Source organism: Vicugna pacos, chromosome 28, assembly GCF_048564905.1.
Source record: "Vicugna pacos chromosome 28, VicPac4, whole genome shotgun sequence".
In the NCBI taxonomy this organism is placed as follows: Eukaryota; Metazoa; Chordata; class Mammalia; order Artiodactyla; family Camelidae; genus Vicugna; species Vicugna pacos.
Window position 1 is genome coordinate 13010254 of NC_133014.1, and position 19629 is coordinate 13029882.

At 51.9% G+C, this 19629-nt stretch overlaps 1 protein-coding gene across 1 annotated transcript; it reads left to right on the forward strand.

Annotated features, from left to right (window-relative positions):
- Positions 1-12: 12 nt before the first annotated feature.
- LOC140690023 (all-trans-retinol 13,14-reductase-like) lies at positions 13-12002 on the forward strand. The gene is made up of 11 exons (XM_072951543.1): positions 13-348; positions 2916-3098; positions 3553-3794; positions 4294-4495; positions 4916-5113; positions 6744-6863; positions 9337-9475; positions 9704-9813; positions 9891-10057; positions 10162-10321; positions 10600-12002. Exons 1-11 carry the CDS (start codon positions 177-179, stop codon positions 10737-10739), a joined length of 1833 nt encoding a protein of 610 aa, XP_072807644.1. The 5' UTR covers positions 13-176; the 3' UTR covers positions 10740-12002.
- Positions 12003-19629: the final 7627 nt, after the last annotated feature.

Here is a 19629-nt window from a genome sequence, read left to right on the forward strand (position 1 = left end):
ACGTACGAGGAGCCGGGAGGGTCAATCTGCGTCGGGGGCTTGGCGTCCCGCCCAAAGAGTGCTGGTTGGTCAGCGGTCCAAGCTGCCTCCGCCCCCCGGCTGGGAGGCCAGGCTGCCTCGGGGGCGCCGCGGGAGCAGTCCGAAGCGACAAGCTGCCCGCGTCCGGCGCCGGCGCGATGTGGCTGTCGCTGCTGCTGCTGCTGGCCGTGCTGCTGCTGGCGGTCCTCCGCAAAGTTTACAAGGGGCTGTTTGCAGGCGGCTCCCCGAATCCCTTCCTCGAGGATGTCAGGCGACCACCCGCGCCCCTGGTGACCGACAAGGAGGCCAGGAAGAAGGTTCTCAAGCAAGGTCAGCGGGAGAGACCCCGGGGTCCGAGGCTGCGCCCGGGCATCCTCGCGGGCTGGCGTTCCCATCCCCGCAGGGCGAGCTGCTGCCCGACCCAGGCCTCAGGGTCCCCAGAAGTAAAAGGCTTCCTTGCAGGTGGAGACGCCCGCTTTAGAGTCCTCCACCGGCGAGAGCCTTCACCCGCACAGGCTCAGGGAATCATGGCTCCCCCGGCGCGGGCACTGGCTTTTCCCCTACTTGGAGACCTTTCCCCCACTTGGTTTTAAGACCTTAACTTTTTCACTTATTTTCCCACATGGGTTCAGAGACCCCCGTGGGATTGCTGCACAGAAACCTTTATAGGAAATTGCATTTGGTCCATCGAGCGACTTGACTGGTTGGACCTTGGCTTGAAAACTTTGGGAGACGCCCAACAGAGTCTGCTCTTTGACCGAAGGACGTCCTCTGTCATCTTTAAAAAGTATTTGGGGCTTCCTTCTAAAGTTTAAAGAAAGAGTTATGCCGCTTAAAAAAAAAAGTTTACCCTGTTTGATCTCCTGGGTCCCTCGCTAGTATTCTGTGTGACAAGTCTTGCTTCACAGTTGGAGATGGTCTGTTCTGAGTGAATGGACTGTTGGTCGGAACTGCTGAGATCAGTTTTAATTGGACTTGTCACTAATTTCCTGCATAACCATTAAGCACACTGTCACAAATTTCCTGCATAACCATTAACAAATCACTCCATTATCTATCTGGGTTGGTCTAAAAATGAGATAACTAATTTAACTGTATTTCACACCAGGTTGTGATCTTTTAGTGGGTCATGAAATCGACTGAGTGGGTTGGGACTAGCATTTTAAGTGAAGTAGAGTTGAAAACATCAGAGTGCATCACACATAGTTCTGGTAAGTATTGTGAAACTTCTGTTTCAGGTATTTATGTTATATACTAACATATATTCTGGGACGTAATATGAAATGTATTTTTCACTCTAGCATTCCCATTCCGGCAGGGTGAGCTGCTGCCCACTGGGACCCAGGGAATTATGGCCCCACCATCTTGGGCAAGGACTTTGGTGAGCAAAGGTCTGGGCATAGCCTGGTCCAGGCCCCGGCCCTTAGTATGGCCCGTGCTCACGGGATAAAGAGACCTTTCTCTTACTGGTTTTAAGACTTTAACTTTTTAATTTGTCTTCCCACAAGGGTTCAGGTACATAGAAGAGCTACACAGAAACCTTTATAGGAAATTGCATTTGGTCCCTCAAGTGATTACAGTTAAGAAAAACAGTTAAACTAATTATCTGATTTTCAGACCAACCCAGACAATGGAGTGACTATTTTTCCCTTCTTTAAATTTCCTTTTTAAAAATTTTCCTTTTTTTCTTTCCTTTCCTTTTAAAAAATTTTTATGGAGGGGAAGTAATTTTAGATTTATTTATTAAAAAAATTTTTTTAAACAGGTGCTAGGAATTGAACCCAGGACCTTGTGCATGCTAGACATGCACTCTACCACTGAGCTGTACGTTGCACCTTGGAGTGACTTGTTAATGGCCATGCAGGAAATTAGTGACAGCGTGCTAAACGGCTATGCAGTTTTTCACTCTAAGTCTTTTTTAAAAAAACATTTGAAAAGTTAAAAGTTTCCCAAGTTCTCTAGCAGCTTGAAAGATTGCAAATCTCAGTTCTTCAGGAGTGATCTTTAAAGAACAGACCTTGTGTGGGGAGTGCCCATTTAGCACCACGTGCTGTCCAGTTTTGTCTTGTTTAGGTACTGCCCCTTCAACCCTGCCTCCAGGCTTCCCCAGTGTGAGGGGGTGGTGCTGTGACGTCTCTGAGCAGCAGCCTCCAAGCAGCTCTGTGCTGCCCACGCCTCTGCATCAGGATGTTGAAGAACCATCATGTGACCGGGCTGGCCAACCTCTCCCTGCAGACTTTACATTTTCCCAAGATAACCTGCTTGTGAATGGGGTAGTTCCTTGAGCCAGCAGCCTGCCCCACGGCACTCCCTCTTCCCCCACCTCCTTGTATTGTTTCTTCCCTAGCTCACTCTCTGTCTGGACTTTGGTTTCTCAGCTTATGTTGTCAGAATTTTTCCCTCTTTTTTTTTTTTTTTGGTGGGGGGAGGTAATTAGGTTTATTTATTTTTAGAGGAGGTACTGGGGATTGAACCTAGGACCTCATGCATGCTAAGCATGCGCTCTACCACTTGAGCTATACCCTCCCCCCACTGTTGTCAGATTTTTTTGGTGCTTGTTTTTCTTATAATAATTTCCCGAGTCTTACTTTCTTTGAAAGTAGGGAAAATCCCCAGGTACATAGGTGGCTTTGGTTAAATCAGTTCTTTTCTATTTTGTTAGTTTTTGGTTAAATCAGTTCTGATCAAACCAAATCACTCTGTTTAATCTGCCTGGCTGGCCTTGAGCATTTCCCAGCAAAGTGTTGGTGATATTCTAGCTGGGAGGTCCGAGCCAAGCTGCTCTAGAGTTTTCCTGCATTGTACAAGCTAGAGGATTCTGCCTTGGTTTCCACATCTTTGCTCTTTCACTGTCCCTCCTGAGCAGTCCACCCTCTGTCTCTTCCCCTGTGCTGCAGCTTTCTCAGCCAGACTGTTGCCAGAGAAGCTAGATGTGGTGGTGATTGGCAGCGGCTTTGGGGGCCTGGCTGCCGCTGCGATCCTGGCCAAAGCTGGCAAGCGAGTTCTGGTGCTGGAACAACACACCAAGGCAGGAGGCTGTTGTCATACCTTTAGACAGAATGGCGTTGAATTTGACACGGGTAAGGCTTCTGTGGAAAAGGGTCCGGGATAATGGGCATTTCTGTGATTTGAGGGACCCCATCTCTCCCTGGGCACCACTTTCCTTGTCTGACAGCTATATCTGCTGGGAGCTGAACTGGGCAGGGATTTGGTGGTTTCTGCTGCAACTACCCTCTACAGAAAGGGTGGGTAGCCCTCCCCAGGCGTGGACTCAGCCCTGCAGGACAAACTCTTTTGTTGTTGTTGTTGTTGTTTTTATTTTTTTATTTTGGGGAAAGAGATAATTAGCTTTTTACTGATTTTTTTTAGTGGAGTGGGGATTCAACCCAGGACCTTGTGCATGCTTGGCATGCACTCTACCACTAGGCTATACCCTCCCCCAGGACAACGTCTTTCACGTTGCTTCCTTGTTGGAGCCTTTCAGGGCTCAGTCGCCTTATCTCTATGATGCCTTGTTTTTCTGTCTCCCAACAGGAATCCATTATATTGGTCGCATGCATGAGCACAGCTTTGGCCGTTTTACCTTGGACCAGATCACTGAGGGGCAGCTGGACTGGGCTGCCTTGCCCTCACCCTTTGACATCATGGTACTAGAAGGGCCCAGCGGCCGAAAGGAGTTTCCCATGTACAGTGGGAAGAAAGCGTACGTTCAAGGCCTCAAGGACAAGTTTCCCCAGGAAGAAGCTGCCATCGACAAGTATATAAAGCTGGTGAAGGTAAGCTGGACACGCTGATGACCCCCGCCTAGTCCCGACAAGGCTGACCTTCCGCATTAGAGGAGTGACTGGTGAGGGAAGCAGGAAGGAGGAGCAGGCATGTCTGTCTGGAACTCAGCCCCCAATCCGGGTTGGCCTCTGTGCGCAGCTGGCCCCTCTGTCTCTGCAGCCTGGGCTCAGCAGCTGCAGTGCTCACTCCGGCCTCTGGGGGCACCCTGTTCTCCTCCCTCACCAGGCTGTGGTCACATAGGCGCCCTTTTCCACTTCCTCTGAGACCAGATTGCGATTTTTCAAAAGGAATTTGGGCAGGAAACTAAAAAGCCAAAAAGGAATCATATGAGGGGAGGATGGGAAAAATTCACAGTACAGAGTTTTAAAAATCCAAGTTCAGCCGGGTAAGTGTTTCAGGGCCCTCGGCCGGTGCAGGCTCTTGGAGAGGAGATGCTGTTACAGCGCTGCTGGGGGCCAGGCGGTTCCTCCCTGCCGGTTTCCTCCCCAGGTGGTATCCAACGGAGTCCTTCATGCCCTGTTGTTGAAGATCCTCCCGCTGCCTGTGGCTCAGGTGCTCAGCAAGTGCAGGCTGCTCACCCGATTCTCTCCGTTCCTTCGCGCGTCCACCCAGAGCCTGGCCGAGGTCCTGCAGCAGCTCCCAGCCTCCCGGGAACTCCAGGCGGTGCTCAGCTACATCTTCCCCACATACGGTGGGTACCAGCCTGGGGCCCTGGGCCGTTCCCTCAATCTTCCTTCCTGCACCTGCTGGACTGACTGGAATGGAGCAGCACTCACCCCAGGGAGCTTAGGGAGCTTAGGGAGGAGACGTCTGTTCACCTCCCTGCTGGATGCTCTGGAGAAAAGGCCATTCACCCATGCTCTGGATGACCTTTGTTCCCAACCACCACTGCCCTCCCCAGCAGCCTGGCAGTTGGCAGGGAGGACATTCCCCCTGGCCCCAGCATGGTTCCCCACGTTTTGATGGAAACAGGCCCTCTGGCTTCTCTGGGGATCCCTTGGATCCTGGGGTGGAGAGCCTCAGGCCACGTGTTTTCTGATGGGAACCTTGTCCCTTCCTGAATGGTGTTGCTGCCTGCTCCTGCCTCGTCACCCCTTCCTTCATTTTGTAGGTGTGACCCCCAGCTATGCGACCTTTTCCATGCATGCTATGCTGGTTGACCACTACCTGGAAGGGGCCTTTTACCCCCGAGGGGGCTCCAGTGAAATCGCCTTCCACACCATCCCTGTGATTCAGCGGGCTGGGGGCGCTGTCCTGACGAGGGCCCCTGTGCAGAGCATCTTGCTGGACTCAGCTGGGAGAGCCTGTGGTGAGAGGCCTGCATGGGGCTTCATGGTCCTTGGGCTGGAGTGGAGGGGAGACCCCAGAGAAAAGAAAGCAGTGAGGGCAGAAGGTGCAGAAGAGCTGACCTCCTCGTGGGAGCTTAAAAGCTAGAATCTGCCCCTAAGCTGGGGCGGAGAAATAGTGATCGGTTCAGAGGTTAAAAAGGACACAGGAAGGGTAAAGGATTGCGTGGTTCCCAGAGAACAGTATTTCATCATTTTTTCAATAGATAAAAATCGTTATCCAGTAACCCAGGGCCTTCTTGGGTGTAGGCGCTGTGTCTTTTCAATCTTTGTGTCTGTAGATTCTGGGTAACGGAGCCCAGCAAACGTTCAGTGGAGCGGGTCCGTACCTGGGCACTCCATGGGGCATGTGCGGGCCGGCAGGCTGCCCTGCCCTCGATCTATAAATGACACTCACTGTCCCAGCTCAGGCATTTGGGGTCACCTGCAGGGAGTCAGAATCCCCCTGTGGGCGAACTCTGTGAGGGGAGGCGCTATGCAAGGATGGACTCCACTAAATAGAAAGGGGAGGGGGTGGTGCTTAAGAAGCATCAGGGACGGGGACGGAGGAGGCCCTAGGAAAAGAGGACTGGTGTGACTGTGAATTTGCCAGAGGAATCTGTTAGGGACGAGGGGGTGAGTGGGTGGCCCAGTGCCTGAAAAACTCAAGGGAGATCTCTGAGGACGTGTTTGTAGAGGAGTCCGGGAAGTTGCCAGGGGAAGGAGAGGCAGCTGGCAGCTGTGTGAGACTCTCTCTCCTTTTCATGAGCAAGTTTTTCCAGCCGGAAGGGGCTTATGAAGCTAGGTGGGTTTATCGGTTCAGTAAATTCAGTTCCGAATATATTTATTTGTGTTTTTCATGTGCTAAGTGATAAAAGGTGGAGATAAAAGATACGTAAATCCTAATCTCTCATTTAAGAAGTTTCCAGTTCATGGGGAAGATAATTGGCATGCCCCGTAGGGGCACGTGCTGAGGGTGGAGGTGACAGAGGATGGTGGCAGGGAAGGCCTCAGAGGGAGGCCACAAAGAGGGAGGAGAAGCCAGAGGGGCAGGTAGGTGGTTGTTCCAGGCCGGGGGAATAGAATGTGCGGTGGCACAGAGGTAGGAAAAAGCTGAAAATGTTAGGTTGAATCATAAGAAACTGCCGTATTTATAGGTCAAAAACATGGTCGACTACCAGCTGTTTCATATAGTTCTACCTAATAGTCGGGTGAGAATGGCCAGAGATGAGGCTGGGTGCCCGGGAGGGGCCATGTCATGGAAGGCCGATACAAGGCTTTGGGGTTTGATAGAGGTTGAGGTGTCACTGGAGGCTGTTAAGGAGAGCGTTGGAACCAGAGCTCCGGCAGCGGTGAGGAGGGGCCTGGGATTCCAGCAAAGGCCTCCAGCCCACGAGCTTCGTTGGGGCTCGTGTGAAGAGAGGAGAGCCCATGCAGGGGTGGGGGGGTTGGAAGCAAGTGGGGGTGACTGTGGGATGCCCTGGGGGTGCTTGAGGATGTTGCCCTCACTTTGCAGTTTTGTCCGCCTGCCCGGGGGAGAGATCTGGCGGGGATAGGGGCCTTTCTCATCCTCCTGGAACAAACAGAACCCCAGCCAAGCTCTTGTGCCTGCAGGTGTCACCGTGAAGAAAGGTCAAGAGCTGGTGGACATCCACTGCCCTGTCGTGATCTCCGACGCGGGACTGTTCAACACCTACAAGCACTTGCTGCCCGAGAAGGCCCGCTCTCTGCCAGGTAAACGCCGGGCTGCGTCGCTCTCCAAGTTCCCCAGCCTGGCTCCTCCTTGAATCAGGGCTGCCCTTTGACCCGCCTTAGACAGAAGGAGGAACACACTGGTTCCTAATGTCCATTCCCAGCAGGCCTCTGTTCAGGGGTTGGGGTCAACTTCCTTTGTATTGCATCCTCCTCAAAGACCCCTTGGTCCTTCTCTCATTTCATTCTTGGCATATTTACTCCCGTTCCCCTTGTAACCTCAACCACGGTTCCCTCTCCTCTGTTCGAGTCTCTAGTCCAAGTTGCCCATTTCCGGTTTCCCTAGATGTTAGATCCTCTCTCTGATAGTTCATGACGGTGGGTTGAGTCCTAAAGGGACATTTCTGGGGTTTTCACTTAGGTTGCCTCATGAATCCTGCTTCCTTCCTTAATTCCTCACTTACTGAGTGGGGACGCCTGGTCTGACGTTATCAGCTGACTAAGGCTGTCGTGGAGGAGAAAGGCCTGGCGTGATCGCTGCGGGCCTCTCCTGGGGCCCAAGGTTATATTTTCCTGCCCCTTTGGGAACCAGCTCCGGATCGGTGCGCAGGCTGCAGGAGTACCCTGCTGGCTTTCTTCTGTTCCTTGAGCCCAGCACTCGAAACCTGGGACCCAGATGGAGATATGCCTCAGTCTGGCCATCTCCTGATAGGCTGTGTCTAAAAATAAAAGCCTATGTGCCCTCCGGGCAGCCATGCTTCAGAGTTGCCACTGCCCTGCCCTCCCTTCACTGCCGGCCACAGCCTCCACCTGTCTCAGCCCGGAAGATGGGCTGGGGTGCCAGCCCCGACCTGGCTGAAGGGCCACTTGTCCCTCTTGGGTGCAAAGTTAGATGCTGCCCCAGGTGAATCCCAGTTTGAGAACATTTCAGGCAGTGGTGGCAATGACGCTTAACTCAGAGACCCCAGGCGCTGGGACTCCTTCGTTTCCAGCTGTTGGTGGGTAGAGAGTCTCACAGTTCTCTCTCCCTTTCAGAGATGGGAACTGGGTATCTGGGCGCCATGGGGACAGGCGGTTCTGGGTCGGGTGGCAGGTGGAGATGGGGTGGTCAGGCAGAGGGGCCTTTGTGACAAGAGTGCTTTTCTTAAATTCCAGGGCTGGTTTGACAATCAGTAAGGGAAGCTAAGGCTGGTGTGGAGAATTAGGGCTTGGTGTAATCACTGTGTGTCTGATTTGAGGCCAAAGGTTATATTTTGCTGCCGGGTGTGCGGCGCCTGGAGCCCCTCCTTCCAGGTGGACAAAGGGAAAGGCGGGCTGCGCGGAGGTGGTCACTGTTCCTACAGGCCTCTGAAGACCTAGCGGGTTTCACTCCCAGGCCCCTGGTCCTCTCCGCACCCACCCCACCCCACCTGGAGATGGGGCGTGGTCACTTGGCAACGCTGGGGCCCAGGTGAGAAGGTGCACCTGCGGCCCTGGGCAGGTCCTGCTCCTCACCACCGCCCCTTCCCGCCTCAGTGCCTGTAAACCTTAAGGCCATTGCCCTACTGACATGGTTACAACGCCCGCTTTCACTCTCAAAAGTGGCTTTTTCTGGATGACACATCCTGTGGTCATCCTACCCACTGCACTCAGTTCTCTGCAGCCTCTAAGAGGGTGGCGGGCTTCTTCTGGAAGCTCTCTTTTGCAGGAGGTGGGCATCTTATCTGACTCCTCCTCACTCTGCACGTTTTAGGTCCTCAACAAATATTTGTTAGATGAATTAAGCAGAGCAGCCAGCGGTGAGCTATCCCTCAGGCAGGGGCTGACAGTGGTCCTGGGAACGAGCACAGGGGCTAGTTTGGGGGAGCAACTTCCAGAAAACTGGTCTGGGATCATCGGCCGAGAGGTGGGGCCGCCCAGCAGCTTCCGTCCAGGGGACATCCAATGGCTGTCACCTTCCACTCCAGTGCTGTTCCTCCCTCCTCCCCAGCTGAGCCCTGAAATGCCAGGTGCCAGGTGTCTGTGATGCTGTTCACGTCTCTTCACCGGCATGGCTCATGGCTTGGAGGCCTTGTGCTGACTGTCCAGCACAGTAGGAATTAGGCACATTTATTCATTAGATAAGCTTGTATTAAACTTAATACTGAAGCCAAGGCTTGTAACAAACTACTGTTCACATCAGTGTTCGTGGCAGTTTGGAGCCCAGTCATGGCTCATCACTGAAAGACATTAAGGGATGATTGGAGGCAGTGAGCTTGAGACGGTCCTGCAGGGGCGGTGAGCCGGCTCGGGGAGGCTGAGTGCCACCTGCCTCGGAAGGAGTGCAGAGCAGAAGTCTGGGGCTGTGGCCTTCGCAGGCGGGAGACAGAAGAGCAGGCCCCCGCCCAGTCGATGTTGCAGTGCGTTGTCCGAAGGGCTGAGGCTGCAGATGAAGGGAGCAGGCGCCTGCAAGCCTCTCCAGGGTGGCGGTGGCCGTTGGTGGCCGTCAGTGGCCATCCGTGGCGACGGCTCACACAGCCTTCCGGACTCTCTGCAGGCGTGAAGCGGCAGCTGGGGATGGTGCGGCCCGGCTTGAGCGTTTTCTTGGTCTTCGTCTGCCTCCGAGGCACCAAGAAGGAACTGGGTTTGCAGTCCACCAACTACTACGTTTATTTTGACACAGACATGGACAAGGCGTAAGGCGTCTGTGTGCACGTCGGGGAGGCTGAGCCCCGGGAGAGACAGCAGGCGATGGGATGGGAGGAGGTGGGCAGAATCCACTCCCTATAGGGCTTTCTCCCACCCAGGCTGCCCCTCAGCTTCATCCCTTTGGAGGGGTCCCTGGGGATGAACTGCCCTTGGGGGGGTGCTGGTGGCTGCCAGGAGGACCAAGGCCGGAGACCAACAGCCCCCTCCTCCCCCAGGATGGAGCGCTACCTCTCTAAGCCCAGGGACGAGGCTGCAGCCCACATGCCCATCCTCTTCATCGCTTCCCCTTCGGCCAAGGACCCGACCTGGGAGGACCGGTACCCAGGTGGGGCTGCAGGTCCCAGGGGGAGGGGAGCTGGCTGGGGAAGGGGCGGCTGTAGTGACCCGGCTCTGCGTCCCCAGACCGGTCCACCCTGGTCATGCTGGTGCCCACCTCCTACAAGTGGTTCGAGGAGTGGCAGGGCGAGCCCCAGGGAAAGCGGAGCAGCGACTACGAGGCCCTCAAAAGCTCCTTCGTGGAAGCCTGTCTGTCAGTCGCCCTGAAGCTATTCCCACAGCTGGAGGGCAAGGTAGGGCAGGGGAATGAGGGCCGGGTGACTGAGCTCCAGGAAGGGCAGGAAGGGAAGAGGCGAGGATCTCACAGGGTCCCGCTCCCCATCTCCTGTCTCCTCAGGTGGACAGTGTGACGGGAGGATCCCCGCTGACGGCTCAGTTCTACCTGGCGACTCCTCAGGGTGCCTGCTACGGGACTGAACATGATCTGAGCCGCCTGCATCCTCATGTGATGGCTTGCATGAGAGCCCAGAGCCCCATCCCCAACCTCTACCTGACAGGTACCCCATTTGGCCAAAACCTGAGACCCTGGACCTCCCTGACACCCCACATCCCCTGTCCCTGTCCTCAGATCCTGCTGTCTGTCCCCTGCAGCCACCCACACCCTGGGCTGTGCTGCCTCGGCAGCCGTGGGCCCTGGTCCTGGTCTGAAGCCAGCTCTCAGTGGCCCCAGCTCAGGGGGATGAACCAAGAATCTTTGTCCTCCCTTGTCCTCCCCTCTCCCCGACGTGATGGGGGCGGGCAGCAGTGCTCACTGGCCTCTGTTCACGTCTCCCAGGCCAGGACATCTTCATCTGTGGGTTGATGGGAGCCCTGCAAGGGGCCCTGCTTTGCAGCAGCGCCATCCTGAAGCGGAACGTGTACTTAGACCTTCAGAAGCTTGGCTCAAGGATCCAGGCACAGAAGAAAAAGAATTAGTTCAGTTGGGGATGAATCAGCGGAATTTGGCTGATGCTGTGGCACCGCCCTGACTTACCTAGTCTTTCTGCATTACTTCCTTGATCACGTAAATCACTCTAATTTGTTGCTGTTTTTTGAGTAGATGTCCAACACACAGGGCTAGCATACAGCTTCTTCCAGCCAGGGCAGGCGGTGCTCGTCCACACCTTTTGTAACACACCATCCCGAAAAAGGCCCAGTGTGGGCTACTAATTTGGGCAGCTTTAATGGCTCGTTGACAGTGGTCTGCATTCCACACCCACACTTCCAGACTCTGAGCCCTTGGACGGAGTGTCCTTTTGGCCACATGGCTAGAACCTTCGAGTGTGGGTGAGCTGAAGCCTGGTGGGCCGGTGGGTCCTGTGGGCCCGAGGCTTCTCCTCCCGTTCACTCTGTGCTGTGCTGCAGGTCTGCACTGTGGAGGAGAGGATGCCTGATGAGCAAGGTTGTGGTTTAGTTCCACAGGGTCAGAGGCTCCAGATCCCATTTTTCTGGTTCCAGTGGCTCTTTCAGAGGGTGGGGAAACCTGTGTGATAGGCTCCGTGTGGATGTGGGAGCCGGGGGTCAGACAGGACGCGTTAGAAGGCAAGGTATGCGGTAGGAGGGCACATCTAGTTCGTATGTAGCCAGGCCCAAGGCTCGTCTTCTTTCTGATCCAGGTGACATGAGGGTCTCACGTGCCGGCACCGAGATACCCTCCCAGAGCTCAGGGCCTGAGCCTTAAAGCTCATCTTCCAAAAATACACGGCAAGGTAGGGGTGTTGTAGTCAGACACATTATGACAAACAGCCCAGCTACCTCCCAGACCTAGAATACCGGCTGCCTGGTTTCTGGGTTTGGAAATCAGTCAGGATCAGAACCCGAAAGGCTATAGAAAGTGTGCCAAGTCTGGGAGTGGCATTTCAGTTTATTGGTACCTACGTGTGGAGCGGGTGGGAAGGAGAATGAAGGCCAAAGGTTAAAAAAAATGACCTTTTACTTGTGTTAGACCTTATTTCAGTTCATTTTTATGCCATACTAATAAATTTGATATTAAGAGGGGGATGAAGATAATCAGCAATATTGTAATACCTTTGCGTGGGGACAGATGGTTACTTGACTTACTGTGATTAACTTGTATTGTATATAAATGTTGAATCACTGTTTTACACCTGAAATGAATACAATATTGTACTAACCCTATCAACTCTACTTTTTTAAAAGAAAGGAAAAAAAATAAATTTAATGGTTTGATAGCTTTAATATTTGAAATTTATTTTGGTTTCTGTGCAGATACAAAACTTCATTGCAATGGCCCTCACAGAAGCTCGGTAAAACATACACTGAAAAATACTTATCATCAGACAGAAGAAGCTTTAAAGAAATAAAATTAAGTAATTATCATTAAGTTACAAGCTGGAAATATAAAACATTGCAAAACAGTGGTGTTCTACTAATTGGGTAAACAAAAAAGAAGGGAAAATTTCAACAATCACTCATTTATTTAACACGTCAGACTGCTGAATTAAAGGAGCATCAGAGTGTGAGGAAGCTGGCTTTGCTGGCAGCTTGAAACACTATACAGCTCAGACCCCATAACTTTACCGAGCAGTTTCTAAATTGGGATATTTAGGAAATTCACCTGGGACTTGGGGAGTGGAGTTGAGTTAGTCTTGGTTCTGGATGCACAGGTAAATTAAATTTGAAAATCTCTTCCCAGGATTCTGTCTTAAGCAAAGCCAAGCCAAACACAACCGTTCCAGGGAGAGTTTTTAGAGAAATGGCTGGCAGGGCTACTGGGGCTGGTGGATGGCACGCTCTCCTTGCTGTTCAAATGATTCAGAACGCGGGCAAAGCATACTAGTTTTCATCACACATGCAGCATTACTTATCAGGTTGCCCTGTGAAAACAAGGGGCAGGCTTTTGAATCAAATGACATGAAATGGCAGAAGAAGATGCGAATGCCCATCCGGGGAATTTCAGAGGCTCGGAATCCCATCACCCAGCGTTCCGTTAAGAGTCATCGTGGGAAGAGAGATGTCAGCCTGCGCATAGCCGGCTGTCAGGTCTTTCTGAGCTCTCTGAGCCTGTCTAGTTAGACGCCTTCTACTCCCTCAGTCCAGAGGGGGACTCATCAGATAACTCTGCCCGGTGATCTGAAGCAGGGAAGCAAGCTCTTCTGTTAGCATCCGTGACTGAAGCACAGATCCTTCCAAACAAACATCCTGCAAGCGAAAGCGGGGGGCGGGAAGGGGAGCACAGAGCTGCGCTGCCCCAAGATCACGCTGGTCCCTTTACATGCGAGAGGAGATGCACAGGAAGCCACTTAAGGTGGCTCCTGAAAACAGGGATGTGGGGCCTCTCACGCCTGCTCCCTGCCCCTCCCTGGCGGGACAGATGCCTCCACCAGCCCACCTTCATCTACACAATCTACAGGAAAACACGCTTCAAAAGAGTCTCTTTTCAGAAAGACAATCAGCCAGAGAACGACCTTCCCTGTGGTGTGGGAGACTTCTCCCAGGGCGATCTCTAGAGTGAAACTTCAGTTCTATCATAACTCTTTCACACAAGGATCGGTACTTCTCGGAGGCTCAAAAAGCTATGTGGATGCCACATTACTTGTGCATCCCCTTGGGGCCCACCCTCCTGGTGCCTGGAAGCAACCTTTCTCTGCTCTCCTCCTTACTGCAAAATCCATCAGTAAGGGACAGCAACCAGTAGCCAGAAAGAGCTGGGTGAGACCTCAGTCAGGTCACATCCAGATGTCCTGCACAAAGAACACGTCTCCTCTGTAAGAAGACACCAACTCCTGACGTCCCCGGCGCCTGTCCCGTGTTAGGCAGATCCACAGATGGCGCCATGGTGGGGGGTTGTCCCACAAGGAGCTTACTTTTCTTGGGGAGATCAGACAGAGACGTCAGATACCGACTGCCCTGTTCTGCTGGCGTTCCACCATTTGTGACCGGCATTATTAAGAGCTACTGGAGTAAAATGGAAAGAGCCAAGCGTGGAGGTGGGGGAGTCTGGGGAAAGAAGAGAAGGGGGAGCACCCTGCAGGGAGCCAGGGAACAGAGGCCGCAGCAAGAACAAGGTGGCACAGAGGCCTGGGTAGGCACCCGACAAGCGGGGAATAGACGGACGTGTCTTCGAGGGCCTTCTCCCCCATCAGCACAGGATAAGGCAAAGGAGTTCTCAGAAGCCAGGACACAGGCCCCAAAGAGGGGAGGTCAGTTTGCACGGTCCATAGTGTCCAATTCTATCAGGGACAAGACAGAGCTCTGAGAACAAGCCATTGGACTGGGTGACCTGACCTCTGGGAAAACATCATCAGTGGAAAGACGGGGACCAAAGTGAGTTTGTAAAGGTTATGAAGAGGATGCAGGGCAAGGGGATGGAAGCGACGCTTTCTGGAGAGGGCGAATGGCAGAAAGGACCACAAACAGACTGGCTGGGAGCAGAGGGATCCGGGCAGGCACGAAGGCAGACGGCAAGGGGCTAGTGGAGATGGGCAGAAGAAGAAACAGGAGGCGAGAAGGAAGGTAGGGACGTTCCCTTCTTACTTGCACAGATGCCACCTGCAAAGAATGAAAACCTCAACTCGAAGTCGTGGGCTGTGTTAAGCAAGGTAGAAGATAGCGTGACAGACAGGCTGGTCCCTTCTTCGGCCAGACGTCTTCGACAGCACAGAACGCATCCCATCCTCCCACTTCCCTCCTTCTCTGCGTTTCCCTGACACCAGCTGTTCTGTTTTCTCTTTGCAGAAACGACTCTCTCGGCTCTCTGCAATCGGGCAGCCCCACAAGGACAGATTTAAGTCAAACTTCAAACCACAGTGTGACCCAAGCCACTAGCCCCGGTCACCCCGGGGGACTCTCCAAATTTCTTCCATTTTAATAACCCCTGACGTGGGACAGGAGGGGAATTTTTACTCGTTACCCTTGGCATTTTGTATCAGATAAGAGGACCATTAACCAGATTAGGTGAAAGAGGGCGTATAGTCGGTTTGTAAATAGAAGTCAGTTTTGTCTGTTCTAGGCAACAAAGGCAGAACAGAGTTGGTGGGAAACCTGGTTCACGAAAGCCCTTGGGAAAAACACGCAGACCCAAACCAGCCCTCCCACACGCTCCCCAGCCCGGAGCACGAGTTCACCGTACTCCCAGAGCTTCTGTAACGACCGGTGGGAGCAGGGATGAACAGAGTTTCAATAGCTGCAACTGTTACTCTCAAAAAAACCTGCGATAGGACAGTGGCGCTACGGCTTTGCTCCCAGAACCGCCAAGTTCAGCTTCCTGCTCAGGACAACCGAATGGAGGTGGATTCTCTTTGTCCTCAGTGACATGAAGACACCAGAAGAACGTGGAGAGGTTGCAAGACAGGCTGGATCCACAGGCGCCAGAGCGCTTTTTTTAGCGGCTGTTTGGGTTTGCGGCTGAAGCCTTGGAGGAGAACTGTGTGTGCAAAGGAGCTCTCTGCTCATCGACATTTACCATCTTCTCCATCTTCTGTAGGGCACCCCCCCCCCACCGCCAGCCCCGCTGCTCAGGGAGAGGACTTACTAGAAATGCACCTTAACCTACAGCTTCCTCCTAGGTCCGCGAAGGTAAATAGTGGTGAGTGCGCTGCTACCTTCAGGGGCTAACTTTAGCACAGAGCCAAGGCCCCAGGGAGGGCAGTCAGCAGCAGTCACCTGCCTAGGGCTGGGAGCTCCCTTTGGTCACGGCTGGGAGCCCGCATGTTCCTCAACTCACACTTAAGAGGGGGAAAGGCTGGAAGACACCAGCATAAATAACAGGAACACAGGAGGACAGGGTCACCAAAGTGCAGGTGCAAAAACCAAAGCAATGCCCCCCGCCTCTGCCGGCCCGGACTTGCCGCCAAGCCCTGGGGGGGGGCTGTCTCTTATGTCACAGTATTCTTCTCTTCATTTTTCTTGATTTAGAAACACATCAGCAGGGAGGACAAGGTTCTTGAGAACAGAAAAATCAAATCTGAAACGGGAGCAACACAATCCATTGGTAATGTTCACCTTTTTCAGAGGAACATACCTTACTGCTGTGATTGGAGGAGGGGTCGGGGTGGAGGGGGAATCAAACAGGAGTAGCAATTCGGGGAAAAAATTCAGAGTTAAGACAAACTGACCCTCCACCATAGAACCAGCAATAAAAGCACATCAAATTATTATTATTTTTTTACAATTACGGAAAAAAATTTTAAAGCTTTTTCTTGGTGATGGGTGCTTATGAGGTTTATTTATTTATGTATTTATTTCAGTGGAGGTACTGGGGATTGAACCCAGGACCTTGTGCATGCTAAGCATGTGCTCTACCACTGAGCTATCCTTCTCTCCGCCCCATAAAATTATTTTAAAAGTTGGTTTGTGGTAAAACATACACTAGAAAGATCCAGACTTGGTGGAGGGCATATGGGAATCTTGGCTTCCACCTTGTACCATTCTGTATTGTTTTGAATTGTTTACACGTGCATTTTTCTTAATCAGAACAAAATTATGGTGGGGAGGGTATAACTCAAGTGGTAGAGTGCATGACTGGCATGCACGAGGTCCTGGGTTCAAGCCCTAGCACCTCCTCTAAAAATAAATGACAAAAAAGCTAATTACCCCCCCAAAATCCCCAAAAACTAAAATCAAATATGGCTTTATTAAAAAAAATTATAAGGGGAAAAAAAAATCCCTGGAGTCAATTATCTGGGAGGGTACTAGGCTAGGGGTTCTGAGCTGAGTGGCCTGGTCCGAGGTGCACACGTGAACTGTGTTCCTTGTAAGTCTGGGAACAATGCACAGCTGGGCACCAACTACTCTTGCCCAATGCCCTCAGTGAACTGCACAGAGGGAGGAAGGGCGCAGGCTGACACCGAGGCAGAGACAACAGCCGGTGGTTTCCTGCTTCACCGCCCCATTAGCTAGACCATGAGACATGCATGTCTCTTTCTTCATTTGTGTGCCCCTCCCCACCCATTCTGCCCAGTGTCGAGCTCCCAGCATAGACCTTGAATGGAGTTACGCAGCCCACGCTGCTTGAGGAGTGCAGGAGTGCCAGGTGTGTCCCCTGCTCTGGTTGAGACACAGAGCTGTCAGGTCACTCTCAGCTTGTAAGCAGGAACTGAAGGGTATGCTCCTAGGTGAGAGGTCAGGGAGCACTCCCAAAGAAGGCAAAGGCTACAGAACGTTCTGGAAGCCTCCTCGGACAGATGGGGCTTGAAGCGGGCCTGGAGGGGTGGTAGGGCTTTGATGGACGTGAGGGTGGAGCTCCTTTGCAGAGGAAGCAAAGGAGCTGTGGTCTTGAGCGGAGGGGGTGGAGGGAGAGGAGTGACAGGCCGGACTGAAGTCGGGTGGACGCTTGCCTGCAAGAGCCTGGAGCAGAAGGCCGGGGGCAGTGTTAGAACTTCTCCCATGCTGATACCTGGGTTCCACACCAGAGAGTCTGGTTTTAACTGGCCTGGGCACTGGGATGTTTTTAAAGCCCCCAGATGACTAATGTGCAAGCAAGTGTGAGATGCTGTTCTGGACAGAGTTAACTGGCAGCATCAGAACCATCTGGAACACAGTTCAAAATGCAGACGCACAGGCCCCGTGGAATCCAAATCTCCAGGCCCGGGCCTCTGTGTTTTTGTGAGATCCTGAGATAATTCTAACGGGTGGCCAGGGTGGAGAGCCTTGGGGCAGGCAGCCAGCCTCTCTCATTAAAACCCTGCAGTGGCTCTGGGAGGCCTGCCTGCTTTTGAGTTGTGGCCTGAGCTCTCAGGTTGGTAATGCAGCACAAAAAACAAACAGCCGACACTCGGCCTCTTTTGTTCTGCCACCGCTGTCCCCAGTCTCTCCCCAATGGCTTGGGCTTGTGGGCGGCCACCTCACCACTTTGGGCCTGAGTCATAGGCTGAGCTGCCCATGGGATGTGGGGACAGCATGTGACCCTCTGTAGGATGGAGAACCACTAAAGTTTCCCTCCCCCAAACCTCCCCCTCACTGCCTCCGCCCTTTGGGAAGGTGTGGTTCCAAAAACGCCTTCAGCTATGTTGGAAGTTAGGAAGGAATAGGAAAGTCTTAATTCATGTGGTGTTTTACACCCATGACCACTGCTCCTATTTCTCCCTCTGTTTCCTACTCAGACTTAACGCCCTCTGCTCTCCCAACCATCCCCCAAAGATTGCTCTTTGCCCTTCCTGCTTCCGCAGCCCCCAAGAGTCTCCTATGGTGCCGATTTGCCTTTTAACGCTGCAATCCCCGGCCCTGCCCTGGCACCACAGGGGCCTGCTGTTCGGCTGCACAGCATGAATTGTGCTGCAGTGCATGCTGGGGTGGGTTCCGCATTTCAGCCAACGGAAGAAACCCTCTATTGATGGGAATACACGAAAAAGACAGCGAGTGAAGCAATAGCTACCGCATTTGCGGAATTTTTTCAAAGATAATCCATTTTTTTTAATGCTTGCCTTGAGCACTTTTTTTCTCCCTAAATAACTTTTGTCCCGAAAAGGTTGCTCTTTCTGACCTACAGAATAAAGGTGATGTTCACCATCCTGGCGTTGGAGTGGAGCTGGGCGTCCAGAAGTGATAACTGAGACCTGGGAATGGGGGAAATTCCCCGGGGAGGGAGCTTAGCATTAGAGACAGCAGTAAGTCTGATGTTAGCTGTAGGGTTTTTTGCCCTGAGGTTTTTTGTTCGGTTGGGTGGTTGGTTTTGGTAGGTGCCCTTCTATTCCTAGTTTGCTGAAAGCTTTGGGTTGTTTTAATCAAGAATGGAGGTAGATTTTTTCTTAATCCCCTTTCTGCTTCTGTTGAGATGATTTTATAATTGTTGACGTGGTTGGTTAATAGAGTGGATTCTATTGGTTTATTTTCAGATGCTGAACCGACTTTGCATTCCTGGGATAAACCTCATTTAGTCATGATGTTTTAGCTTTTTATATATTTCTAAATTGTGTGTGCTAAAATTTTGTTAATTTTTTTTGTTTCTGTGTTCCTGGGGTATCTTGGTTGAATCTTCTTTTCTGTAATACGTTGATCTGGTTTTGTTATCTCAGGATAATGGTGGCAGCAGAGGATGAATTGTGAGGGGCTCTCTCCCGTTTTCTGGAAGAGTGTAGATCCGGTATTATCTCTTCCTTAAGTTTTTGGTAGAATTCATCTGGACATGGAATGTTTTGGAGGGGAGTTAGTTTTTAAGTACAGTTTCAATTTCTTTAATAGATATTAGAACTATTCAGATAATCTATTTCTTTTTGAGTGAACGTTCACAATTTGCGCCCTTTAAGGACTTCTTCCCCATTTCACACAAGTTGTTGAATATATTGGCGTACAGTTTCTGGAATATTCTCTTTATCCTTTTAATGCTTGTAGAATCTGAAGTGATGGTCATAGCCCTGTACTGGAAATTTGTGTCTTTTCTTTTTCGTAGTCAGTTTGTCTAAAGGGTCATCATTTTTTTCTTCTTCTTTTCTTAATGGAAGTCCTGGGGGTTGAACCCAGGACCTCATACATGCTATGCATACCCTCTGCCCCTGAGCTATACCCACCTCCCTAAAAGATCATCAATTTTAATGATTTTTCCCAAAATCAGCTTCTTGATTTTCTCTTTTTTTGTTGTTCTCTATTTATTTATTAAGTCATTGACTTTTAGACTTTTCAGATGTAAGCAGTTATTGCCTCGTGTGATGCCGAGTTAGGAGTCTGGAAGCAGAAGAGAGGTGTGGCCGAGAGGTCACAGCAAGGGGAGGATACTGGTCCAGGAGCCAGAAACCTGGTTGTCACCAGCCACTCACTAGTCACTCAAGTGTGTGACTTGGGATTTAGACTCTCTTTGCCTCAGTTTCTTTCCCTGCATGATGGAGCCAAAGATAATCTCCTCTTGAGTTCTTGCAGGTGACTTAGTTGA